The sequence below is a fragment of the Rhinatrema bivittatum genome, chromosome 7 (assembly GCF_901001135.1).
Source record: "Rhinatrema bivittatum chromosome 7, aRhiBiv1.1, whole genome shotgun sequence".
In the NCBI taxonomy this organism is placed as follows: domain Eukaryota; kingdom Metazoa; phylum Chordata; class Amphibia; order Gymnophiona; family Rhinatrematidae; genus Rhinatrema; species Rhinatrema bivittatum.
In genome coordinates this window covers 35,609,101-35,636,930 of record NC_042621.1, presented here as the reverse complement: position 1 = coordinate 35,636,930, position 27,830 = coordinate 35,609,101, and the positions used below count along the sequence as shown (strand labels likewise).

Here is a 27,830-nt window from a genome sequence, read left to right as displayed (position 1 = left end):
AGGCGCATGCTGTTAAGCGCTCTTGTTAGGCGCACTTTATTGGGCGACACCGAATTTCAGGCAAATGGAGCATAAGAGAGCCCATGCGGCCGCAGGGCCGGCACCTCCAGAATCTGGCATGAAAGCTCTAAGCCTCTGCTCAGCATGCAACCTCTAAGCCTCTGCTCAGCATGCAACCTCAGAGCCACACAGAGCGAGGGAGCAGACTCACTATGTGCCCAATGTGAGGAGGCCATGGGAGTTCCAGGACAGGACCGGCCCCAGCCCAGCGGTTCCTCATGGAACACACCGGACTTAGCGGGCCGCGGCAAGCAACCAGGGAACCCGAGAGACCTGGTGGCCCTACGGCCAGATCCAGCTTCGCTTTCCTGGGTGGAATTATTCAAGGGGATTCACGCCTTTGTCCAGATGCAGTCTGCTCCTCGAATGGGTCTTTCCGTCCCGGTGGATCCGGTACCTGGCCCCTCGAGACCTAGGCGCGGCCACTCACCTCCCGACAGCCCCGATTATGGGGATTCGGATTGCTCCCAGGATAGTGAGGAGCCCCCGGAGGAGGGTGAACTTCCCTCGGAGATAGAGCCATATCGGACCATGAGGCGCTTCTTTCGGAAAGAGGATCTTTCAGGCCTGGTCTCACAATGCCTATCGGAACTGGCCATTCCGGGCCAGGAGACCCTAAAATGAACCCCCTGTTAGAGGGCCTGCGCCAACCGGCTCACCATTTTCCTCTCCTACAAGCAGCACAGCAGCTAATCGATCTGGAATGGAAGGCACCGGAGGCCTCATTCAAAGGGGGTCGGGCCTTGGCAGGCATGTACCCTCTGGATCCGGCGTCCAAGGAGCTGCTGGCGTGCCCCAGGGTAGACGCCATAGTTAACGCAATAGTGAAGCACACCACCATTCCGGTTGAGGGGGGAGCGGCCCTCAAGGATTCGCATGACCGACGCATGGACACCATTCTGAAACAAGCTTTTGAGGTAGCAGCCACGTCCCTACGAATCGCGACCTGCTGCACCGTGGTGACACGTTCCTGTTTATCACAGGCGAGAAACAACACCCAGGGAGCAGACATGGAATCAACTCTCGCATTTCTCACTGACATTGCTGGGAAGGACAACACGACGGCAGACTTCCTCAGCAGAGAAAGCCTAAACCCGGGGGAGTGGCAGCTGTCGCCCACAATTTTCCAGATGATTGTGGATCAGTGGGGGACGCCGGGCATGGACCTATTAGCAGACAGGTCCAACGCTCAAGTACCCAGATATTTCAGCCGCAGGCGGGATCCGCTATCCCAGGGGATCGATGCCCTGGTACAGCCGTGGCCTCAGGGACTCCTGCTATATGCCTTTCCTCCGTGGCCCCTGCTGGGCGCCATTATACGCAAGATTCAGCGACACAGAGGCCTAGTTCTTCTAGTGGCACCGGACTGGCCAAGAAGACCCTGGTACGCAGACGTGAGAAGACTACTGGCAGGGAATACTCTACGCCTGCCTCCACACAGGGACCTGCTGCAGCAAGGCCCCATCCTCCACGAGGATCCGGCTCAATTCTCTCTTACGGTCTGGCCATTGAGAGGGCTAGACTGAAGAAAAGGGGATACTCAGGGCCAGTTATAGATACACTCCTCCGAGCACGCAAGTTCTCCACATCCCTAACATATATCAGGATCTGGAGAGTTTTTGAAGCCTGGTGCGACTCTCACGGCACCAATTCGCATGCCGCTAAGATTCCTATCATTTTGGACTTCCTACAAGATGGACTTCAGAAGGGTCTGTCCCTCAGCTCCATCAAGGTCCAGGTAGCAGCGCTGTCTTGCTATGGTCCCAGGAGTGACGGCAACACCATTGCCAACCACCCAGACGTCTCACGTTTCCTGAAAGGAGTCAAACACATTCGCCCGCCACTGCAGTGGCCAGTGCCCTTGTGGAACCTCAACCTAGTATTGGACTTTTTGGCGGGATCAGCCTTCAGGCCCCTTCGAGGCCTGTCCCTCCGTTTGTTAACCTTGAAGATGGTGTTCTTGCTGGCTGTGTGTTCAGCACGCCGCATCTCAGAGCTATAAGCACTATCCTGTCGTGATCCATTTCTCAGAATCACTCCAGAGGCTATCCATCTTCGCACAGTTCCATCCTTTTTACCCAAGGTGGTCTCACACTTTCACCTCAACCAAACCATATCCTTGCCTACCACGGAAGGTTTGAAGAAGTCGGAGGAAGGTCGAATGCTACGTCATCTCGACATCGGCAGACTGCTATCCAGATACCTGGAAATGTCAGAAGCAGTACGAAAGACGGACCACCTGTTCATCCTGCACAGCGGGAAGAAGCTAGGGGAAGCGGCCTCATGGCCAGCCATCGCCCGCTGGATTAAATAAGTTATCAAGGCAGCCTACATAGAGGTGGGAAAACCACCGCCGCTACAGGTCAAAGCTCATTCTACCAGAGCACAATCGGCCTCTTGGGCAGAAGCTAAGCTGCTGTCGCCTGCAGAGATATGTAAAGCGGCGACATGGTCCTCCCTCCATACCTTCTCCAGATTCTACCGTCTGGACGTCCAGGCCAGGGAGGACACAGCATTTGCGAGGGCAATCCTAAACGGCCCTCGGGCAGCCTCCCCCCCAGTCCGGGAGTAGCTTTTGTACATCCCATTTGTTTTGAGTCCATCTGCTACAAGCTAGGAAATGTAGAGATTACTTACCTGATAATCTCGTTTTCCTTAGTGTATGCAGATGGACTCAGCATCCCGCCCGGCTGCTGGCATACATGGGGATTCACCGACTCACGGTAAGCCATGTTTTCTTATAATAGGCCATCCACCCTGCCGGGTGTCGACGCCTTCCGGTTGTGAACACTGGCGGTCTCCAGCTACTATCAATCGGTCAGGGTAATCCTGTTCATTTAATCGATCGGTCAGCTACAGCTTTTGCAAGGAAGATTACTGATTTGCGGCACTTCCTGTGGGGGTATATGTACCCGTACTGACGTCAGATCCGTCTCCAACTGCTAGCACAAGCACACTATACCCATTTGTTTTGAGTCCATCTGCATACACTAAAAATGAGATTATCAGGTAAGTAATCTCTACAATAGTTTATATCTCCTTATATACTCTATTTTCTCTAATCCCTTTTACGCTCAATTTATTCATAGTTTTCCACCTCCCTGTTCCCCCCGCCCCTTCCCCCCCCCTGTTTAACTTGTTATTTGTAACGCACCGTTGCTAAACTCTTCTTCGCACGGTCACTAGTTTATGTTCTGTGTAAACCGATGTGAAGTTACTAAACAAATGTCTGTATATAAAAACTGCAAATAAATAAAATAAATAGGTAAAAATGAACTCAGTGAAGTTTCTTTGCTCAACAGTATTACCACATCACCCCTGCTAGGACTCTCTACTATCCCAAACACTTTCATAACACAAGAAGTGTGATCTTTTATTGTCTCATTAAATTCCACGCCCTTAAGATTGTGTATGGTCATTGCTACAGCACTTGATTCGGAGTGGGTGGCCGCCTTTCTTAGGGTCGTGTACCACAAGTTGAGGGTCCATGAAAAGGAGTTCACACACAAAAGGTTGGGAACCCCTGTTCTAGACTTTACTGATGCAGGAAAAAAGAGATGATACATTGGCATCTTTGACGTCAATGTTGTAATTACATAAAACAAGCAACTGTAGGTTTATAAATTGGAAACAAAATAATTTTCCCTGTAACTTTTTTTTGACCCAGCAGTTTTCTTCTGCTCCTTTGGGTTTTCAACTCATTCAGAACCAAGGCTGGGATCTGGCACCATGAGCCTTCACTTGCAACTACCCGGGGATTTTTCCCCTGCTTTATATTTCTTCCTAACTTAAGTTTAGTCCAGTCATTGTAATGACAGTCCTTGGCCAGAGGCCACTCACCAAGACTCCTTTCAGGACCCTACAATTGTGGATCCTAAATCCAGCCAATCGCATGAGCACTGTGATCCTGCTCTGGAATTCCAGTCCCTTCCTCCCAGCCCCAAACATCCTATTTGCTCCTTTCCCCCTCACACCTCATGGCTCTAGCACTATTAACAGCAGGTAGTACTGAGACTGAATTAGTCTGGGCTCTGTACCGAAGTCTGGAGGGAGCCTGGCTGCTGTTGTGCCCACGAGTATGTGCTGGCTCAGTCCCCAAACACAGTAACCGCTAGGCATGTGCTTCGTTTTATTTTATCGGGTCGTGCTTCGGTTCAGGTGCCCTGCAGGAAATATCTGTTTTCCTGTGGTTCGGGGGGGGGGGGGTTCCCGAGTTTCTAATGCTTCGGTGTTAGTGCATCCTAACCGGTTTTCTAATTACAGAGTTAGTGCGCCCTAATAGGACTTGGGGCACCCTAACTGGTTATTAGCATGCACTAACAAAAAAAGTTACCAATAAGTTAAAAGGTGTCTCTTGGGGGGCAGTTGGTTAGCTGGAGGTATGGTTCTGCATTCCCATTGGCTGTTTCCTTCTAAAGAGACAGTAAGGAGACAGCCAATGGGAATGCCGAACCATACCTCTAGCTAACGGTCTACTCCCCAGTTGACACATTTTGTAACTTTTGGCGACATTTTTTGTTAGTGCGCGCTAACAACCAGTTAGTAAGTCCTATTAGGGCGCACTAACTCCGGAATTAGAAAACTAGGTAGTGCGCACTAACATGTAATTAGTGCGCCCTAAGCCCCATTAGGGCGCACTAATGGGACTTAGTACGCACTAACTACATGTTAGTGCGCACTAACACAAAAAAATGAATTTTTCCAAATTATCAGAAAAATTCCCTTTGCTTATCGGTTCTCCCGATCCATGACGAATTAGACAATTTTGTTTAAAACAAATGTACATCTCTAGTAACTGCTGCTAATACTACTGCTGCCAGAGCAGGGATTGAAAGTCTGAGGGGAGGGGAGATGGATGGGTAGGGAGGGGGGCTGGAAGTAAAGGAATTAGGCCTGTGCTGCCAGCTGAATCCTATTATTATTACGGTGTTGGGAGGAGACAATTTGTCTTTGTGCTATTCAGGATTTTTTGCTAAACTCTATCCCTGACAATATGATAGCAGGTGAGTTAATGCTCATTGTGTAATAAGATAAAAGTTAAGATAATAGAATATGCCAGATGGCTCTTTCAGTAATAAATTAACCTGGAATTGCAGGAAGTGCTCATAAATTTTCTCTCTCAATATTTGAAAGATATGGAGACTGAAACCTCAAACTGTTTTTTATTTAACACAGAAGCATAGCAAATATTGGATAGAGAAGCCATAGAGGGCAATTTTCCATCAGTGCTATTGAATAAACCCCTAGTATACAATTGCTGGAATGGTTTGAACTGGCCCATTTATTTTCAGCTAAAAAAAAAAATATTTGTCTGAAGTTCAGGCTTTCAAATGCTTCAGCACTGTTGTTTCTACTGTTTCTACATCTATGAACAGACAGGGCTTCTTGAATCCTATTAACATTGTACTTTCCTTCTATAGTAGCGCTCTCACTGCTTCATTGAACACATTTTCTGTAACTGTAGTGATCTTTTACTCTTCTGTAAGCACCTACTGTCCCAGTCCCTGAACTCCTCCTGAGCTGTTTTATCATTCTGATACTCCTCAGGAGTGTCTTGTGCTCTACACTTGGTGAACTCTTTGCTCAACAGTGTTACCACATCACCCCTGCTAGGACTCTATACTATCCCAAACACTTCCATAACACAAGACATGTGATCTTTTATTGTCTTATTAAGTTCCGCGCCCTTAAGATTGGGTACGGTCAGCGCTACTGCACTTGATTCGGAGTGAGTGGCCACAAGTTTCTGGTTCTTCCAACCAGAAGTCTTCAGATTTAAACCTGTAACCTGGCTTTACGCCCCAGACTAATACTGGGTGAAAGGAGATTATACTAACATTTACTCTTCATAGTATTTGCTGATAGTCTTTTACTGAATATTCCTACAGGACCAAGACATTGAAGACATATTGGGAGTACAAGGCAGCTGCAAGCAGTTATCAAGAAGCCTGGAATATTTTACGAGAACAGGTGTTTGGAAATTGGATCAGAACTCCAAGAGATTATTTGGCGTTTACTTGAGAATCCAACACCGATGATCAAACTTTTATTTTTTTATGGACTTTCAGGTACTGCTTTATAAGAAATATATCTTGAGCAGGAAACAGTACTTCAAAAAGGAAAAAAATATTAATAAACATTAAGTACTGACTTCATCTCATAAATGGGATGTACACCTGTAATATCTTTGTAAAACTTGTGGTTTGCAATCAACTGAACTATGATTCTGATCTTCTAATTTGCAGGAGTAGAAAAATGTTGGTTGACTGAGGAACTAAAATTTGGCTAAAGGAGCTGTCAAAGTGTTGTAAAAAGCCTTAGTATTGCCTTTATTTACTATATACAGTAATATAGGTGATTTTTTTGTGGTGTAGGCTAGAGAGCACTATCTGAGTCACTCTCAACTGCTTGTCCCAGTACAACAGATTTTTATCTTTCTCCCTAATGAAGAGGAAATAAATATGGAAGAATCCAAATAGCCTGCAACTGTAGTATAAACAAAGCCCTATATTATAAAAGCTGGTTTCCCTTAGGCATGTGCTTTTGTTTAATGACACAGGCAATGTTGTTTCAGAATTGAAACAGTAAGTGGGTTGGTTTTTTTGTTTTTTTTTTCCACAAAATGTTGTGTTTTCCGTTTTAGTGTACACTATTGCAACTTGGATAGTGCACACCGAAACAAAAAAGAAAAATACAAAATAAAAATCCAAAAAAAAAAAAAGGGCACATAACAAAATGAATCCAACCCCAGATGAAATTCTATCGATGGGCACCCTTGGTTTCCATCTGTCAAACCCCTTATCATAAAAGGAGCTAGGTTCCAGTGCTAGCGTTGCCGGTTACAGCTGCGCTTGCATTGCTGGGCTGCTCTGAGTAATAAAAGGGGAGAGGGAATTTCCCAGTGGCAACTAGTTGATAGGACAGATTGCAGCACATGGAATAAGGGAAATACTGGTGGGCCCAGCCCAACAGCAGTGTGAGCAACGGCCCATCTCAGCAATGCTGCTACTGCAGCCCCCTCCTTGGGGGGCTCTGACTTCCTACCTCGGCTTCCTGGTACTGCCTCAGTTGTGGGAAACTCACCCAATCTTGCCAATGCTGGCCCAAATTCATCACCACTGCTGCAACTTGCTTTTTGTCTTCCCTACTCCCCCCTTAAAAAGCTGATGAGAAGCGGTCCACATAACTCCTGCTTAACACTATGCTCACTGCCCTTGTCCCCGAGTCCCTCAGCATTACTTCCCAGTCTTTGCTGTGCTAATCTGGGAACCCAGCACGCTGGCAGTCTGATTTGGACCTACCCATCTTAAGGTCAGACTGGGCCGCAAAAAACGAACAGGCTGGCTGAGCCCCCTACTGCGGTCAGCACCAGCTCCTTGCCTGTGAAAGAGGGAGAGCAAGAGTTTTCTGGGGCAGAGAAAGAAGAGGTCCTGCTTGAAGGGGAGAGAAAGTGGTAGGGTCTGGCTTGGGCATGAGAACGGTTGCATGTGAAGGAAACTTGCAGCAGGCTTTAACTGATCATTGCTCTACCACTGCCAACCTCATAATCCGCTTTGAAGTGCCTGAAAGTTGGAATATAAATCAAACAAAAAAATCCTGTCATTTGTGATGGTTGCTTAGCCAGTATACGGTGATGGGGAACTGGCTGGCTCAAGGGGATTGTTTGTCACAGGTTGCAGAGCCTTTTTCCCCTCTAGTGAATTAATTCAAATCAAGCTTGGGTTAGTTACTCATCGAAAGCAATTTGAAAGTTGTGTGATGGCCTAACTGAAATTAATCCGTGGACTCAATCCATTTTCATGTTAGGCTGGTGGGGGGTTTTTTTCCCCCCCAATTGCACTGATGGTATGGAAAACTCAGCAGAGGCGCCAAACATGACAGGCATAGAGATTTAATCACATAGACATTCCAGCGCAGAGCTGAGGCATAGTGGCAGGGCAATGTAACAGGATGCTTTTATAGACACTGCATACGCTGCACCTGTTTTATAGATAAAACATTCAATGTGGCACTCTTCGCAGATGCCAAAAAAAAAAAATAATTTTTTTTCAGCTGTGACTGTTACTCATTACTTTGAAAAAAAATAAACCCTCTACTCAATCAGTAATTTAAAAAAAACCCAAAACCTTTTATCTAAGGAATGACCATTGTGTACGCTTTCTAACTCTCAGAATTATTAGTATGTATTTAAAAATGTATAATCTGCACATGTCCAATGTTCACTGGGGGAACAAGTAAAACATACACAATCAAAGAATCAACAAATAAAAAATCTTACCAACATAACATAAAAACACTGACCCTGCACCTATCAAGCATAGCATAAATCCATAATCAATCATGGACTAGTACAGATATTATGTCCTACTACATTTTTAGTTAAAAAAACAACAACAAAAAAACCCCCAGCCCCCCCCCCCCCCCCCAAAAAAAGCCTATGAACTTTTATCTGTAACTGGTGAAGGTTCAACACTCACTGAAGCATTCACAGTGCCAACAAGTATTTTATCCTCTTGTAACTGTCTGGCGCCATACAGAAACACTACCTATCCACATGAGCACTTCTTCTCTGCCTCTTCCTTCTTCATCTTCTTCCAGCTCTTTTCTTTATTTGTTTTTTTCTGGGGAGAAGAACTTGTACATAAAGAGATCCATATTCAAATAAACATTATCTAGGTAAATGTTTATTAAATAATTTGGTAACTCACTTTTCGTTACATAGTAATCAAAGTGATGTACAAAAAAAAGGTTCAATGACTAAAGCAGTACTAAAATACAATAAATTTAACTTAAAATTATGTAAATTAACAAAACTAAAATAGAATGACAGTAAACTTATCCAATAAAACTAAAGCCCAAAGTTGCTAATAAGAATAAAATGCAAGCTTTGAGTCAGACTCTCAGGTAAAGCCAGGACTTCAAGCCTTTCCTGAATAAAAAATATCCACAGCACTTCATCGGATATTCAGTGGGCCTTGTCGGTTAAGTTTGCTGTTGAATATATCCAGCCTTTCTCCCTGACCAGACTTACTTGCAAAACGATTTGTTATTTCTAATCTAAAACATACGTGTTCACAATCCCTGTCACCTTTAATCCTTTTTTTTTTTTTAATAACATCCCCACTACTCCCATGCACACCATAAACAGGCCTTCTGGTTTTCAAGGATTAGCAAGCTGCAACGTTTGAGAGGAATTCTCCCCCCCTTCTTTCTCAATCCTAATCTTTCTTCTTATGGGCCTGATTTTCAAAAGCATTTACTCACTTAAAAATGTTTTGTATGTGTAAATGCACTTTACCCCTGTAAGTTTGCTTTTGAAAATTGCTACATTAGTATGTTACAATTGCATGCATAACTCCTTTGAAAATTCACCTTTCTCTGTCTTAGCAAAAAGGCCAACCTGAACATGACTGGTGGTGAAACCAGCAGGCTGTGAACCAGAGAAGACACAGGGTTCAAGTCATGCCATTTCTCCTTATGACCTTGGGCCATTCACGTCACCATCCATTGCTTCAGGTACAAATTTAGGGGCTTATATTAAAAACAACCCACTGAACACCTACATTTAGGGTCCAAAGGTTTCAGCTGAAAATTAAATTTAGGTCCCTAAAACTTAGGCCTGCTATTCATTTTCCTAGATTTAGGATCCTAAGTTAGGTGCTCACTTCTGAAAATCAATGTTAAGCGCCTAACTTTGTTTCGCTACCCAACTCTGACCCTGTAGACACCCACTTTATAGCATCTTAAACTTAGGTGCCTGTTGAAATTAGGATCCCAATTTAAGTACTCAACCCTAGTAAATTTTCAAAAGAGCCAGTAGGAGCCTGACTCATTTGAAAATTGACCCCTTTTGTCTTTGGAAAGATGCTTATGAGACAATTTTCAAAGGATTTAGACTCCCAAATTGTCCCTTTTGAAAATTTACTATGGCGGAGTCCCTAAATTTAAGCTCTAAAAAGTGGGTGGCTGTAGGGTTGGAGTTAAGGCAAGGAAACAAAGTTAAGAGCGAAGCACTCATTTTCAAAACTAGGTACCCAATTTTGGCTCCTAAATTGATGTGGATTTTAAGCTGAAAACTTTGGTCCTTAAATTCGGCAGAATAGCATTTAACTTAGGTACTTAATTTAGCAGGCTAAATTTAGGAGATCAGCTTTTTTTTTATGTGCCATAGAGAGTTCCATATTCTGCTGCTCTCCAGTTGAAAATGTATCCAGACCTGGCCAGGATATTCAGTGGCATAGCTAGTAGCTGGATACGTTTATCCGACTAACTTCTCTAGATAACTAGCTCTGCCCCGGAATGCCCACTTAGCCACGTGCTGGCCGCTGCATGTGGCTGAATATTGAAATAACGCCACTCAGCCTGATAAGTCTGAATTTATCCATCTAAGTGGTGCTGAATATTGACCTTAAAATGGGAGAAATACTTCAGAAAATAGATCCATTAGATAATAAGACTTCTGGGGCCTGGGAAAAATACCTACGCTACCTAAATGTAATCCACTTTGAAGTGGCTGACTAGTCACATAAGACAAAATATACATCAGAACTTAAATCCCAATAACAAAATGTTAGTGCACCAAACCCCATGAGTCTATCCATGCCATAAAATAACTGTTAAAAAGGTGAGAAACCGCCTAGCTGTTCCTTATTATCAGGTGGTTACAGTTAAGTTTCTCTTCTAAGCTGATACTGATATCAGTAAGGAGGAGGAGTAGACTCTTAGACTATTGCTACTGCTCTCTGAGCTGCACATTCAGCAAAGGATAGGCCTTCTCTTCCTCTGCAGATCCCCCACAGGGACAGACACAAATCATAGAATAAACAATCACAGGCAGATGGAGTTTCAGGAGTGGGTTTTATTGGCAATGTTTTACTCCTAGAATTCAGAATACATAAATGAGCTGAGAATAAAACAATCTGTAGGTTGTTAATAATCTAGGTAATCAGGTGGCCCATTACTAATAATTTAATTTACACCTTTAATACTTGGCAAACTTACACTTTAAACATGATGCAGCATAAACTGTCATGAACCTGTCATCTGATTAGTCAGCCAACTGCCTCACTCCAAAATTTCAGCAAATTGAAAATACAACTCTAAAAATGCAAGGCATGGGAATGAAACTGCACAAAAATACAAATCTGTGAGGTAATTTACCAATCTAACAGAACACTACTTTTTAATATATTATGAAATAAATTCAATTACAACTGCATTCATATTTAAGAGAGCATGTAGTATAACAGAAAAAGACAACATATTTACAAAAGAGACAAGTTTGCAAGTGCTCAGACTCCAAAGGTGTTCTCTCCACTGTAAGCCACATACAAAAATCCATCTTCATCTTTTTCCTTTTCATATAGCTGTCCCATGGTTAGGCTTCAATACAAGAAACAAAAGTTAAGAGATTAGAAGTGTTCTAACTTTCCATTAAATATTGGACCTTTATAAAGTTTAAAAGTAACTCAAACTCAAAGAGGCTCATTGTTCAGGTAGATAGACTCATCATCCCTTCACACAGGCACTGTTAACATCCATGTGGGTCTTGAGGAGGGCTTCCGATTACAACTGAGAATGGTGACATTTCTACTTACCTGATCATTTCCTTTCCTCTAGAACAGGCAGGCTAATCCACACAAGTGGGTTATGCACCTTTACCAGCAGATGGAGACTGAGAGGAAGAGCTCGCTGATGTCACCCCTCATAGCTCTGCACTGACATCAGCCTATCAGTAAATTCTGCAAAAGCTAAACTGTGGACAATGTTAAAAATCCAGCAAAAAACTTTTAGTAATGTTGACTTCTTTCACTGTTCTCTTTTTTTATATAAGAGCAAGCAATCTAAACAGAGAATGGAAACCGAGATAACACAGGGAAACTTCTATCCCTCAAATGTAACATCCAAGGTATCCACTTCCTGCTACGTCCATTCTGAAATACTGCAAAGCAGCATTGGGGCAGGTATTGTGGACTTCCCTGACTGTTCTAGAGGAAAGGAAATTATCAGGTAAGTAGTACTTTCACCTTCCTCTTTATCCAGTCCAGGCTAGTGGGATGTACCAAAGCTACCATCTCATAGGACGGGATGCTGCTCTAGCCCCCCACAACACATCCAAGGCAATGAAAGTGCTTGGGAGAGAAGTAACCACAACAGCTCCGTCCAAGAAGCGGCCAACACTCGTTAAATAAGGGCAAATCCTTTTTGGCAAGGGAACAATAACATCCCTATAGACATCCATGACCACCACTATAATCCAGTGGGCTATGGAACATCAAGAGACATACCAACGTTAACCTGGTTTAGTAATGGCACCACAGAAACCACACAGACCACTGCAATCACTTCCTAAACCTGATGCACCAAAGTTACATGAACAGCTGCCTTTTCTTTTTCATGCCACCCCAGAGAAAATCGGGATGAACTGATCCCGGAAGGGCATTGCTACTCTTTAAGATATGGAAAAAGACCTAAGTAGCACCCACTGTTACAGCTTCCGTCACTTAACCAACAAATTCAAAGAAAACCGACTGATGCTGATGAAATGCCAAGACGAACAAAAAGAAGGAAGGCACTGTATGAAATTGAAGAAGAACTGGAGACAACCCCAATTGCAATCTCCACAGTAAGACAAAGCTGCCACATGCACTTACAGTTTATCAAGAGCCAGAGGCAGCACTCTAGCCCGATCATCTTGTAGAAAATCTATGATTAGCGGTATCAAGGCTTGAGTCAGAATCTACCACCCCTCCAAGCACCAAATCGCACACACTCTCCAGAGATGGAGGCAAACACGAAAGAAGATTCCATGCCTTTGAGCGTGGCCACTTACAGTCATGGAACAAATGCTCTTCATAGAGCATACCTTTTCAAAGGTCAGACCATAAGACAAAAAGGAACTAAAGTCTGATGAAATATAGATACCTGACAAACAAAGAGGAATACCCATTAACCATACACCATGGCCCCAAGATCAGATTGAGGCTACCAGAAGAACCAGGCCTGAATGACCTACTATTTTCTGAAGTCTCCTGGGAAACATGAGTCATGAAGGACATTCGTACAACACTTCCTCCTGTGGCCAATCTTGCACTAGATTATCTATGTTGGCCGAGCAAAGATCCCATCGGCAACGTAAAACTGATGCCCTGATGACCCCACACTGCTCGCCACTGAACCTAGACCTGGCTGACATCTGCAATGAACAGAGCGAAGGATATATCTGACAGACACCACTGCTCCATGCCCATAGCATGGTGAATGAAATAAATGGTTTCAATACTCTGTTTATTGTAACGCCTTAACCGCGACAGTTTTGTTCTATGGAAACCGACCTGATTTGATACTTGTATTGAGAAGGTCGGTATATAAAAATCCTAAATAAATAAATAAATAAATACTGTCCATTCTTACTACATGAGCCATCTACCAAGTCTGTAGCTACTGAAAAGCTCATGGCAAAAGAGCAATAATCTTTAGAGACACCTGTTGACTCTAAATATACCTTGGAGCTTTATGCCTGTTATCTTTCTGATCTTATCCATCATCCCTTCTACCACCCAACTGAACAACTGAGTGGAAAACTGTAGTAGCGCTTCCAAATACTCATGCTGTCACATGAATGATGGACCAGCTTGTCCTTTCGGGAGAGCTCTGGCACCAACCAAGGGAGTGAGCTATCACCTCTGGAGATCCCCAACCACTGCTTATCTTTGGGAGAGGCAGGGACCCTGTGCTATTGAGGGAGGAAAAACCATCTGTCACCTCATAAGCACAAAATAGAACCCCAGTTTGCTGTTTTTTTGGTTTTTTTTTAATAACTACCGTTTCCCCGAAAATAAGACAGTGTCTTATATTAATTTTTGCTACCAAAGATGCACTAGGCCTTATTTTCAGGGAATGTCTAATACCGTTGAGCTGCTGGCTGCCCCTGCGTCAGCCATGCCTCACCAGTGTGCTGTCAGAGAGAGGTAGGAGTGTGCAGCATTCATGGTAGTCAGCTTGGGCTGACTCTGCTGCTTTTGAACCTCTGCACACTGCTTGGAAGGGGTCCCCCGACTGGTACTGCCACCATCCCCAGATGTCAGTAATCTTGATGCCACTGTCACTGCTGCCACATGGCTATTGGGGAGGCGCCGATTGCTGCTACTGACACTGAAGCCCATTCTGCTGCCTCCTCTGTGTAGGCCCCGTGGGCTTCCACTTTCTCCATGCTGATCTCGTACATTGTGAGATCCGCATAGAGAAAGTGCTATTCTTGCACATTCCCAAAGATTACATGTGCCAATCACTAAAAAGTAATTTATTTATTTTTTATTTTTTTTTACCTTTGCTGGCTGTTAGTTTTCTAATCAGTTGGTCACAGGCTTTTTTTTTTCCACCTTCCCTTTCTTATTTTTTTGCCAATTCCTTTTATATTGTCCTTTTTTCTTCCATATTTCTTTTCTCTCCGTCTTCTTCCCTCAAACAGTCAGGTTCTCATTCTCACATGCATTTCTCTCTCACAAACACACACAGGCTCTCACTGTCACATGCTGTCTCTCATACAATCATTCATACACACAGGCTCTCACTGTCACATGCTGTCTCTCATACAATCATTCATACACACAGTCTCTCACTGGCACATGCTGTCTGACGCTCACACACACAGGCTCTCTCTCACTCCCACATGCTGTCTTGCTCAAGCATAGGCTCTCACCGTCACACGCTGTCTCTCTCACACACACAGAGGCTCTCACATGCTGCCTCTGCAAACATTCAGATCCTCACTCCCACACACAATCTCTCAACTCATCTCATACACGCACGCACACACCCTCTACAGACCCTCAACCTCTCTCTCACCTCTGGGCCTCCTCTTCGCGGGTCGCCGCAGGATGGGCTCTGCAGCGGCCCTGAACTTCTCGGGCCTCTTCCTCTTCTTGGGCCGCTGCGACTTGGGATTCGCAGCAGCCCGCGGCGGCTCCTCTTCTGCACGCGCTGATGCTCTTTCTCCTTCCTGCCCATGCGGCTCCGGCAACGTTTACTTCCGGGCCGCACAGGCAGGAAGGAGGAAGAGCATCAACGCGTTTGAACGCATTTTTCTTCGGCCAAGGAGGCTCAGCGGCCGCATGAGCCTCCTTGCGCCCGGGCGCATCGGCTCCCCTCGGGATACCACTGCAGGCCTCCTCTTCGCGGGTCGCCGCAGGATGGGCTCTGCAGCAGCCCTGAACTTCTCGGGCCTCTTCCTCGCTACCGGGCCTCTTCCTCGACTTGGGATTCGCAGCAGCTCGCGGCGGCTCCTCTTCTGCATGCGCTGATGCTCTCTTCTTCCTGCCCACGCGGCTCCGGCAACGTTTACTTCTGGGGCTGCATAGGCAGGAAGGAGAAGAGCATCAGCACATTTGAACGCGATCTTTTTCTTCGGGCAAGGAGGCCCAGCAGCCGCATGAGCCTCCTTGTGCCCGGGGGCATTGGCTCCCCTCGGGATACCACTGCTCGCGTCTGCCCCTAATACTTTGGAAACTTTATTTAAAAAAAATGACGTCACAAGATTGACCGGCCCACCGGGGGAAGCCCAATCCCCCGATAGGTCAATCCGCCCCTGTTTACAAGGGATGCCTTACTTTCGGGGGAGGTCTTATATTTAAGAATTCGGCAAAATCTCTACTAGGTCTTATTTTTGGGGGATGTCTTATTTTCGGGGAAACACGGTACTTCTCATCCAAGGAGGGAGGGAATCCATATTGTTACCTGAGGAGCTGCCTCAACTGACAGGATTAGATTCTGCTGAACTGAGGGAGTAAGCATGGCTATTACCTTAGGAGCCATATGTCAGAGGCCAATATTCCTGGTTCATGTTCAACTGAGAAAAAGGGGAAAACATCCTTTTGCACCAGGAACCACCCGCTAGCCATGATCATCCAGCCTAGCTAGGCCGCAAGTCCACAGAATGGAATTTATGTCCACCATCTGCTGGAGACTGAGAATACTGGCAGGCTGATGCTGGCGCAGAGGTATATGAGGGGTGACAATGAGCTCTCTCTCACCATCTGCTGGTAGAAGTGCATAACCCATTTGTGTGGACTAGCCTGACTGGAGGAAGAGGAAATTTGTTTTATACCAGCAGAGCAGTCAGTCAGTGAGTTTACTATTACCATCATCTTTCTAGAATGGGTTTGACTGTTGCTGCAACACAAAATAACCCCAAAAGGAGACAAGACACTTCAAATGAAGATACCTCAGCATTAGCTGCAATTCCACCCCAGAGAAGTGATCTTTACCTGCAAGGCCAGTCCAGGCACAAGCTGGTGCAGACTACAGAAACAAGCCAGGCAAAAGGCTGGCACCAGACAACAAGGAGCTGCATTGATAAGACACTTTTCCTATTTTGTGTCTATGGAAAAGATAGATGTATCTAGCCCTAAATTTCAGAATGTGACATGTGTATGACAGTGTTTCCCCAAACCTGTCCAAGGGACCCCCATAATCTGTTAGATTTTCAGGATACCCACAATGAATATGCGTGTGTACGTAAGATTTGTCATACTGGGTCAAACCAATATTCTGTTTCCAACAGTGGCCAATCCTGGTCATAATTAGCTGGCAGATTCCAAAAGGGGCAGATAGATTTCAAGCTGCTTATCCCAGGTATAAGAAGTGAATTTCTGCAACTGCACCCTAATAATGGTTTATGGACTTTTCTTCTAAGGTGCTACTGACTTTTCCAGAATGGGCATGTAGGATAGTGATCTATATAGAGTTTCCATGTGAAATCTCACTCTTCTGGTAGAGTAGAAGATACAATTGAATATAATACAGGAAGATAAAAAATTCAAATTATAAGTCACTACATGAGTGTTATTTACTTGAGCTTGAATTCATTCCTTTTATGATTTACAGATCTTTACTTAACATCAAATGGAAAAGTGGCAACTAAGGAACATTCGGATTTGAACATATAATGGGATTTGGTTTTTTTAAAGAATATGTAGGATATTTTTAGGAGAAGTCTTAAGGGTTGGTCATCCCATGAAGAAGACGGCATTTAGTTGTCGAAACTAGGGTCCTAGTTGGGATGCGGGTTTTTTAAATATAGGATTATTATTCTTTACTGTATGTGATTGTGTCTTTGTAAAAATGTTTTGAAATAAAAAATGTTCATTTATGTATTATTGTGGCATCCCTTAATATTTTATTAATTAATTTATTTATGAGCTTTTATATACCGGCATTCATAGGACACATCATGTCGGTTTACAAGTAACTTAGAATAAGGACGTTTCCTCCAGGAATTTATCCAAAACTTTTCGAAAATGCAGCTACACTGATAGCTTTCACATCATCTGGCAATGAATTCCAGAGCTTAATTATGCACTGAGTAAAAAAATATTTTCTCTTATTAATTTTAAATGTATTATCTAGTAACTTCATCATATGTCCCCTAGTCTTTGTACTCTTTCAAAGAGTAAATAACTCATTCATACACCTCTATCATTAGGTGTCTCTTCTCCAAGCTTTAGACTTTCTTCATATGGGAATTGTTCCATCTCATTTACCATTTTGATCACCTTTCTTTGTACTTTTTCTAATTCTGCTATATCTTTTTTGAGATGTGGTGACCAGAATTGCACACAAAATGAGGTTGCACCATGGAGCACTGCAGATGCATCATGATAGTCTCTGTTTTATTCTCCATTCCTTTCCTAATAATCCCTAGCATTCTATTTGCTTTCTTGGCTGTTGCTGCACACTGAACACATTTCAACATATTTTCGACGATGTCACCTAGATCCTTTTACTGAATGGTGGCTCCTAATGTGGAACCTTGCATTTTGTAGCTATAATTTGGGTTACTCTTCCCTAAGTGCATCAATTTGCACGTGTCCACATTAAATTTAATTTGCCAATTACATACCCAGTCTCCCAGTTTTGCAAGGTTCTCTTACAATTTCTCACTGTCCTCTTGTGATTTAACAACTGGAAATAATTTTGTGTCATCAGCAAATTTGATCATCTCACTTGTTCCCATTTCCAGATTATTTATTTAAAAAAAAAAAAAAAAAAGCAGTGGTCCTAGAACAGATCCCTGGGGCCCCTCCACTATTCACCTTTGTCCATTAGGAAAATTTACCATTTAGACCTACTCTCTGTTTTCTACCTTTTAACCAGTTCCCAGTCTACAATAGGACACTGCACCCTATGCCATGACTTTTTGATTTCCTACGAAGTTACTCATGAAGGACTTTATAGTATTTATATCAACTGCCTCACCTTTATCCACGTTTATTTACGCCCTCAAAAATGTAACAGATTGGTGAGGCAAGACTGCTTTTGGTTAAATCCATGTTGGCTTTGAACCATTAAACTATGTCTAACTGCATGTTCAGCAATTTTATTCTATATGATACCATTTTGCCTGGTACAGACAGCAGACTTGCTAGTCTACAGTTTCCTGGATCACCCCTTGATTCCTTTTAAAAATTACATTGGTAACCGTCCAATCTTTTGGTACCATGGCTGATTTTAATGATAGTTTACAAATTACTAATAGGTCCGCAATTTCATTTTTAAGTTCTTTCAGCACTCTGGGATGTATACCATCTGGTCCAGGTGATTTGCTACTCTTTAGTTTGTCAATTTGCCCTATTACATTTGCCAGGTACACCGAGATTTGTTTTCAGTTCTGCTGTGATTCGTCACCTTTGAATATCATCTCTGGTTTGGGTATCTCTTACATCTTCCTCAGTGAAAATGGAAGCAACACATTCATTTATTCTCTCTGCGATGGCTTTAGTCATCCCTAAATGCCCCTTTTGCCCCTTGATCATCTAATGGTCCAAATGACTCTCTCAAAGGCATTGTACTTTGAATGTACCTAAAAAGGTTTTTATGAGTTTTTGCTTCCACGGCAAGCTTCTTTTCCCAATTCTTTTTGCCTTCCTTATCAATGTTTTGTATCTAAATTGCCAGTGCGTAACATTTCTTCATTCAAATCCCTTTTCCATTTCTTGAAAGATGTGTGTGTGTATATATATATATTTTTTTTTTTATTTTTTTTTTTGTTAAACTATTATAGCCTCTCTCACCTCACCCTGTAACCATGCCAGTAATCATTTAGCCTTTTTGTGAAATACGTCTGGGATTCCAGGATGCTATTTTTAAACAATGTCAATGCCTGATGTAAACTCTTAAACTTTGCAGCTGCCCTCTTAAATTTTTTCCTCATTTTATCAGTCACCCTTCTGAAAGTTAAATGCTGTCGCAGTAGATTTCTTTAAGTGTCCTCCCTCCAGTTATTAAGTCAGATTTGATCACTGTGATCACTATTGCCCAGTGACTCCAACATTGTTACCTCTTGCACCAAATCCTATGTCCCATTAAGGATTAGGTGTAAAATAGTTTCACCTCTTGCTGGTTCTTGTACCAGTTGCTCCATGAAGTAATCATTTATTTCATCTAGGAACTTTACCTCTCTTGACATGTCCTGATGTGACATTCACCCAGTCAATACTGGGGTAATTGAAATCACCTATTACTATGCTGCTGCTTTTAATTTCCTTAATTTCTTTTAGCATTTCATTGTCAGTCTGTTCATTCTGGCCAAGTGGATGGTAATATAATACCACTCCCATTTTATTCCCCTTTTCACTTGGAATTTCTATCCATAAAGATTCAGCACTGCATTTTATTTCCTGCAAGACTTTTATTCTGTTTGACTCAATGCCCTGTTTCACATATAGTACCACCCCCTACCACTTTCATCCTTGGTATCACAGTGTTCCTTTGGTTATTCTCTTCCTCTGTCTCTGAGATGCCAATTATATCAACCTCCTCAGCCAGTGCTATATACCCTCTCTCATCGTATTTTTTAGACTTCTAGCAGCCATTTCAAAGTACGTTTTTTGTTTGTATTATCAGTTATCTGCTCTTTACTTAAAGGTACCTGGTCCACTTTAGCACTTATTACAACCTCTCTACTGGGATGCCCTAAATTCCCCATTCTCTTCGTATCCTTCAAAGATACATTATGCCAAACCATGTGCATCTGAGTGACTGTTAGCTTTTCCCCATCATCTAGTTTAAAACTGCTCTATATCCTTTTTAAAGGTGCCAGCAGCCTGGCTCCAATCTGGTTAATGCCCTCCGCCCTTCTCCAAAATGATGCTCAGTTCCTAATAAACCTAAAACCCTCTTCCCTCTTCTTCTCGTCCACACATCGAGACTCTGTAGCGCTGCCTGCCTCTGGGGTCCTGCACGTGGAACATTTCTGAGAATGATACCCTGGAAGTACTGAAGTTCAACTTTCTACTTAAAATCCTAAATTTGGCTTCCAGCATCTTCCTCCTGCACTTTCCTATGTTGTTGGTACCCACACATACCAAGACAGCCAGCTCCTCCCCAGCACTATCTAAAGCCCTATCTATGTGACACCTGAGGTCCACCACCTTTGCACCTGTTATGGGATTATTTCTGACTTTTGATGATCTCAGCGCCACCCACAGACAGAGTGTACATACACATACAGAAAACTAATTCTGGGCCTATTAACTTAATTTTCACAGATGCGAGCACACAATTGTTCCAGACATCTGATCCCCCACCTAATTCTGCTTGCATATACCCTACTACTTACATAATTACTTTGTTTGTTGCAGAATTTAATAGACCTCTTTGCTAAAGTTTGCAGCTGAAGGGAGGTGTCTTACATATGCAGATGCTGTTGATTATGACTATCCCTACTAGATAAAAATAAGAAGTTTGCTCATTTCTACCTTATGCATCTGCTAGTGTTAGACTTCTCCTGATAGGATTTCTTATAAACAATATAAAAACAGGCAAAGCTAAAAATGATTAGAATATTACACACTTCAGCTTCCAAAAGTGCAGAATAGACGATTGGGCCCATCATCTATCAGGAACGTAAGCTTTTTAAATTTTTATTATATGTTTGTTTAAGTGCTTTTCTAAGTAGTGATTATTTTTATTTGCAATCAACTCTCCAGTGTTTATTCCTCTGAATTATTTTGTTGCTTAGAAACTACTACTCCCCCCCCCCCCCCCCCCCCCCCGATAAATGGGATGGTGACATTTTCCAATCCTCTGAGGAAGCAATAGCCAGTGATTAACAGTATTAAAAATTCTGAGCTTTACATGCTATTAAGTTATTAAAACCGGGGAAATCCCCAGGTTTAGACACACTACTACAAAAACATTTTCCCATGTAATAGTAACCCCATTAACGAATATGTTTAATTCTATCAGGGAGGATGGATCCTTCGCGGCCTATTCTAACATAGCTGGGATTAAAGTTATTATGAAGCCGGGTCAAGACGCGGCCATCTGTGGCTCTTATCACCCTATATCCCTGATCAACCTGGACCAAGTTAGCCAGGGTACTAGCCAAATGCTTAAATACCATCTTGCATTCTTTAGTTCACACCGATCAAGTGGGTTTCATACCCTCTCGTATGGCAGCGGACAACACCTGTAAAGTATTTGACCTCTTAGATTGGATCCAGATTGAAAACATTCCATCAGTTTTGTTGTCCATTTAGATTTATATTCTGCTTTTCGCACTTTTTTCAGCACTTCAAAGATTAAATTCAGGCACTGTAGGTATTTCCCCATCCCCAGAGGGCTTACAATCTGAGGCAATGGAGGGTAGAGTGACTTGGTTAAGGTCACAAGAAGTGACAGCGGGACTTGAATCCTGGTCACTGCTTTAACCACTAGGCTACTCCTTAGCATCCATAGATAATGAAAATGCTTTCAACCTAGTACATTGGTCCTTTTTATTTAAGACCTTAGAGAAAATGCGATTCGGTGCATTTTTCCGTTGCTGGATAGCAAAACTATGACTCCCCATAAGCTAGGGTCAAAGTTAATGGAGGTTATGGAGACAGTTTTTGTATTGGACAAGGCATGAGGCAGGGTTGTCCCTTATCCCCTTTATTGTTTGCCCTGTTTCTTGAGCCTTTTGCCACAAGGGTGCGCATGTCTAAACAAATAACAGAAGTCCAGCTAAGGAACCTGCACTTTAAATTACCACTCTTTGCTGATGACATTCTGTTGACATTGACTAACCCAGGCACTTCCCTGGAAGGGTTGGTGGCCGAGCTAGAGCAATTCAGTAGAGTCTCTGGCTTTAAAGTCAATCTCAATCTGACGACCCCTGAAGTAAGCAGCATTAAACGCTGCTACCCTTTCCGATGGGTCAAACAGTCCCCTCAAATATTTGGGGATTCAAATTGGATCAGGAAGAGCAGATTCAATCACGCTCAATTATGTCCCATTACTGAAGAGCATTGGGCGGGACTTGGAGAGGTGGAATAGAGAGTTTTTCATGGCTAGGTAGTATTGCCTACTTCGACTTCTTTACTTTTTTTCTATACTTCCTATTTATATCTCACCTGCAATACTGAGGCATTGGCAGACCAGAATCTTTGGATTTATTTGGATAAAATCGCCACGTGTGGCGTGTTCAGTGTTATTTCACCCTAACAGTAGAGGGGGTCTGGAGGCACCGAATCTGTTGTGGTATTTTATGGCTGCCCAACTCAGGGCCCTGGTGGACCTACACAAAGACCGAAACAATGGGTTCTGTTAGAACAAGCCCTAGTGGGTATAATGCCTCTTCAAGCATTACCTTGGCAGGCTAAATCTACGTGGCGGTCTTTCACGAGCTTGGTTTCTGTGGAAATCCTCCCTTGTAGGTAGCACCACTTATTCCTATCTCACCTTTGTTTCACAATTCCACATTTCCTGCTGGCGTTTCTCAAACTTTCTCTTCTTGGGCTGATCAGGGTATCACTTGTTTTGGCCACCTCCTTAGGAATGGTAATCTCTGCAGTCTTAATGACCTTGCAGGTAGATATGGCATAGATCCTGGGGATTTTTTAGCGTATGCACAAACCCGGCTTTTCCTGAATTCTTTATTGAGAGCCAGATTTATTCGCCTAAATAAATCCCTATTTGAAAATGTTTGTGAACAATCTGATAAAGGGGCTTAATTTCTAAAATATATAACATCCTCAATGAACGCTATAGTGAGAACTACTGCCATACCAGGGAGTGGAATCAAGAATTGGGGGAACCACTAAGTGACAAGGACTTGGATTATAGTGTTTAGCCGTACAGCAAAATGTTCTATTCTGCAAGAACACTGTTACAAGGTGCTTCACCACTGGCACTTGACCCCAGTAAAACTTCATCGTATTTCCCCTTCCTTATTAGATACCTGCTGGAGAAAATGCGGCCAGCAGGGAACTTGCTATAATATATGGTGGCCTCTTTTTGGACATGAATCGTACAGTGGGTCTCTCAGTTAGTGGGGGAGAACGTGGTTCTGGACCCACGCTCCATCCTGTTGAACTTACCGGCGGATGGGCAAAAACACTGGGCATCTAGCCGCGAGATGTGAATTAGCAAAGGCATGGAACCAGCCTCTTTCCCCTCCTTTGTCGGCAGTAATCTGCCGCCTTCATATTCACTACTGCCTAGCTCACAGCCCTGCCATATGACATCTGCAACCTGTTTCTAATTTGGCTTGAGGCCCAAAATCAAGAATAACTCCCTTGGTGTGGTGCAGTGTAGTATGAGGGTGCCATTCCCTTTTTTTTTTTTTTTTTTTTTTTTTAAATACTCCAGGTCTGTCTTCCTACTTAATCCCTGATTATCTTTGGACAGATGCTGTTTAACCCTTGCTGTTTTGAGCTCTAGCTTTTGTGAAATTAGAGGTTGTTAATGTTTATGCTTCTGATGTAAATTGGTTTGTTGCGCCCTGTATATTGTTAATGGCAACTGTGTTTAAATCTTTTGCAGAGAGGGGGGATGACACTTTCGAAAATCTTTTTGGTCACTATTGTTTTCTTGTATTTGTTTACTGTACAATTAAATGTATTTGTGACTGATGGCCAATAAAAAAATTTTTTTCAAATAAAAAAATTCTGAGCTGATGCCTGCTAATTCTAGAGCCTACCCTCTACTCAGGAAGGAGAAATTAACCCCGAACACCCAAGCTGTAGAAGGTGGGGCTTCTGGGACAAGGTATACATTAGATTACACACAGCAGGAGATCATATAAAAAACTTTTCATGTGGTTTTTGACAGAATTTAACTTGGTTACTAAGGTTAGCTGCTGATGGTGCAGAACATGTTCTGGTATATACGGGAAATGTAAAGAGGATGGGGTCATTGTGCCAACACCCAGCTATTTTAATAGCTTTCAAAGCCTTTACTGGGGACCCCATCAATTTATTAGCCTGGACTGCAGAGTGTATTCGCACTAAGTATGTCACTGATTCTGATTTTGAAGATGATGTACAACCATGGTACAACCTTCGTGAGGGTGTACAGTTTCTATGGGAACAAGCCATGAACGTAGCTATTTTTACTGGAGCCCATGCAAATGTGGATGCAGTGCCATTTAGTTCTGTGCAGAAAAACAGATTATTTGTTCTGCTTTCTCAATGTTCAAGGAGGCACTGCTGGCCTTACTGTCAGTATCTCTGGGCGATTGATTCAGTGGGAAAGGTGGTAGGAGATGTATGCCAGTTAGAAGCATTGCAAGGACCTTCAGATCAGTCACACAGTCAGACAGGTGAGCAGGGGCCCAGTGATATCAGGAGAAAAACATGGGGGCTTAGATCACAGAGCAATATCAGATGCTTTCAAAAAAAAGCCAGTATATAGAACCAACCTCTGAACTTTGGGACATATATAAAAAGTGGGCATTAGGACACAAACAAACTAGATCAGTGGAGGAGATTAATCCCCACTCTTCTGCATCCCCAGCCCTCTGGCCTGATTTAAGTCTATTTCAGCAGGCCAGTGCATCACCAACTCAGGGTGGATGGAAAAAGGCCTCCCCGCTTGGTTAAGCCCAGCCCCTGTGCATGTAACAAAAGTGTAACAAAGACCCCATGTTTTCCTTAAACTTTTGGAACAGGCAAAATATCCAAACTACATTTGCTTTGGAAGATACAGGGGCAGAGGCTTCTCTTATCCATGGAAACCCGGAGTGGTTTTATGGAGCTACAGTACTGATCAGTGGTCTAGGGGGAAAACAAGTATTGCAGGGTCTGTAAAACTGAAATTGCAGATTACTGAATACATGCCTTGTGAGTATCAGGTTTTAAACTGTAATATTCACAAATATGTATTAGGCATTGACATATTAAAAGGCATGAAACTGCAATTGCAACAGGGGATTTTTTTTGGTTTGGGATTAGGATGGTGTCAATATATGCTATTATAGTAGAATAAGCTACATGGACACCACATTCCCCACCAGCACAGCCCTTCTGTGTAAAACAGTATCGCATTCCGGAAGAGACGCAGAAATCTCGGACTATTCAACACTTGATTACTGTAGGTGTAATTTGTCCTGCAGTCGCCTCATTTAGCAGCCCAGTCTGGCCGGTAAACAAAAGTCAGATAATTCTTAGAGAATGATAGTTGATTATCAGTAGTTGAATAAATATGCCCCTCCCTTAGCTAGTACCATCCCTGATGCAGTGATACTGACCACTATGATCCAGCACCACGAAGGGGAGTAGTATGCAGTGTTTGAGCTCGTCAATGCATTTTTTTTCTATAAAAATTGATAAAAGTCAGGGCAGTTCACATTCACATGGGAGGGCAGACTGTACACCTTTAATAGGTTACCACAAGGATACTTGCATAGTTCCACTTTGTGTCATGGCCTAGTTGCCCAGGACCTTGAAAAAAATGAAACTCCCATCACAGATTTAAAATTGTGCATTACATTGATGATGTACTGATTCATGGGTTTCAAGAGCAGAATGCTTGGCTCAAGTAGATTTTCTAAAGACCAGGGGGTAGGCCATTCATCCTGCAAAGATTCAGGGGCCCCAGTCAGGTGATGACATTTTGGGGTATTATTTGGAGAAAGGGAGAAGTGCAGAAATTTGTGGGGTTTTTTGGGTTATTAGCACACCCATATTTCTCACTGTTGCCAAATTCTATGACCCTTGTACCACATTAGTAGAAAAAAGGCCCACTTTATCTGGGGGTCCTACCAAGCAGAAATTCTTTGACCTAACATGCAGTGCAAACAACACTAGCCTTGAGTCCAGTGAAAGATGGGTCCTTAGAGGATCAAGTATCATCTACCACTGAATATGCCAACTGGAGCCTATGGCAACTGCAGGATGGAAAAGGGAGACCTTTGGGGGTTTGGTCCCACAAATTGTCCAAGGTTGTGGACCAGTACACTCCCTTTAAGAGGTAGTTGCCAGCATGTTATTGGGTATTTAATAACTTGAATGCCTGGTGCTGTTCTGTATTTATCAAGTAATCCTCAGGTCCACCAACCATCCCACTATCTTCCTAATAATCAAATCACCAACTACAATGGCCATCCTAACCCTGCCCTCTTGGGCTTGTGCCCCAGAGCCATATCCTTGCAGGCAAGACCTAGCTACAGAATTGCTTCCTAAGGTGATCATTTCCTTCCAGGTGACCTTTCTCTTCCAAGGCAACAAAGGGGCTGTCAGATTGGAGGTGGGACTTCTTTACTATGTCCCTGAAGGTCTTCTCTCTGTACATCTGTCTCCCTTTGCTCCTCCAGGTCTGCCACTCTAGTCTCCAGAGAGAGTGGACTCATTCTCTGAGGGCACGGATTTCTTTTCACCTAGGGCACACATACAACCTCTTGCTAGCTGGGAGATAGCCATACATGTGGTACTCAGTGGGAAAAGACTGGAAAGCTTCCTCCTTACTGTTGGACTACTATGTCCATTTTAATTTTTTTGATTTATCGAATTAAAATTTCTAAGAGAGTAGGGATGTAAGCTAATTTAAAGTATTTTTAGTCTACTGATTTATCTTATATTTATGTCAATGACTACAAATTAATCAACTTAATTAATCTAATAATTAATTAATCTAATACTAAACTCTTCAAAAAGCGAACTACTCCTAATTTCATCTGAAAACAGTAACATCGACACAAATCCTCCACCCAATTTACAAACTCCACAAGTAAGAAACTTGGGAGCTATCATGGATAACAGGTTAAACCTAAAAGCATTCATAAATCAAACTACTAAGGACTGCTTCTATAAAATCCAAGTCTTAAAAAGAATAAGACCACTCTTCCATTTTCATGACTACAGAACTATTCTACAATCAATAATTTTTGCTAAACTAGATTACTGCAACTCTTTGCTATTAGGTCTTCCATCATCTCACACCAAACCCCTTCAGATGGTCCAAAACACGGCTGCGAGAATATTAACTAACACACGGAGAAGAGACCACATATCACCTATCCTCAAAGATCTGCACTGGCTGCCAATTCACTACAGAATCATATATAAGTCCTTAACCATCATTTACAAAGCTATACATCAACACTCTCAGCTCAACCTTCAAATTCCTCTCAAAAAATTCACGTCCAAAAGACCAATCAGAGAGTCCTATAGAGAAACCCTACAAGTACCATCCTCCAAATCCATGAGGCACATAACTGCCAGAGACAGGGCTTTCTCCACTGCAGGACCAACACTGTGGAACTCCATCCCACCAGATTTGCGACAGGAACCCTGCCTTCCTACATTTAGGAAAAGACTTAAAACGTGGCTATTCATGAAAGCCTTTCCTGAACTAAACTGAACCTATTCCATTATTACCTATTCGCTCAGACTTTGCCTTAATCATAGTAATTAATATCCCTACCTCATAAGGGCATTTCTTCAACGCTTTAAGCACATTGACTGGCATATATGTTATCTATATTTAAATCCCTGCCTCTTTTCTCTGAT

General features: G+C 43.0%; 2 protein-coding genes across 9 annotated transcripts in view; one reads left to right on the top strand and one right to left on the bottom strand.

Moving 5' to 3' along the window:
• The window catches only part of ADAT1 (adenosine deaminase tRNA specific 1), a 132,779-nt gene extending 115,568 nt beyond the window's left edge, over window positions 1–17,211 (top strand). For 4 of the 8 annotated variants that reach the window (XM_029608241.1, XM_029608242.1, XM_029608238.1 and 1 more), the window contains exons 10-11: window positions 5,949–6,128; window positions 9,448–10,807. In XM_029608241.1, coding sequence (XP_029464101.1) covers window positions 5,949–6,081 — 133 coding nt within the window. In that variant the 3' untranslated portion in view covers window positions 6,082–6,128; window positions 9,448–10,807. Of the gene's footprint in view, window positions 1–5,948; window positions 6,129–9,447; window positions 10,808–16,944 lie in introns of those variants that run through there. The other 4 variants (XM_029608243.1, XM_029608244.1, XR_003857683.1 and 1 more) reach the window with 3 other exon arrangements.
• The window catches only part of GABARAPL2 (GABA type A receptor associated protein like 2), a 37,590-nt gene continuing 20,660 nt past the window's right edge, over window positions 10,901–27,830 (bottom strand). Inside the window, exon 4 of the mRNA XM_029608245.1 lies at window positions 10,901–11,442. Coding sequence (XP_029464105.1) covers window positions 11,352–11,442 — 91 coding nt within the window. The 3' untranslated portion in view covers window positions 10,901–11,351. The remainder of the gene's footprint in view (window positions 11,443–27,830) is intronic.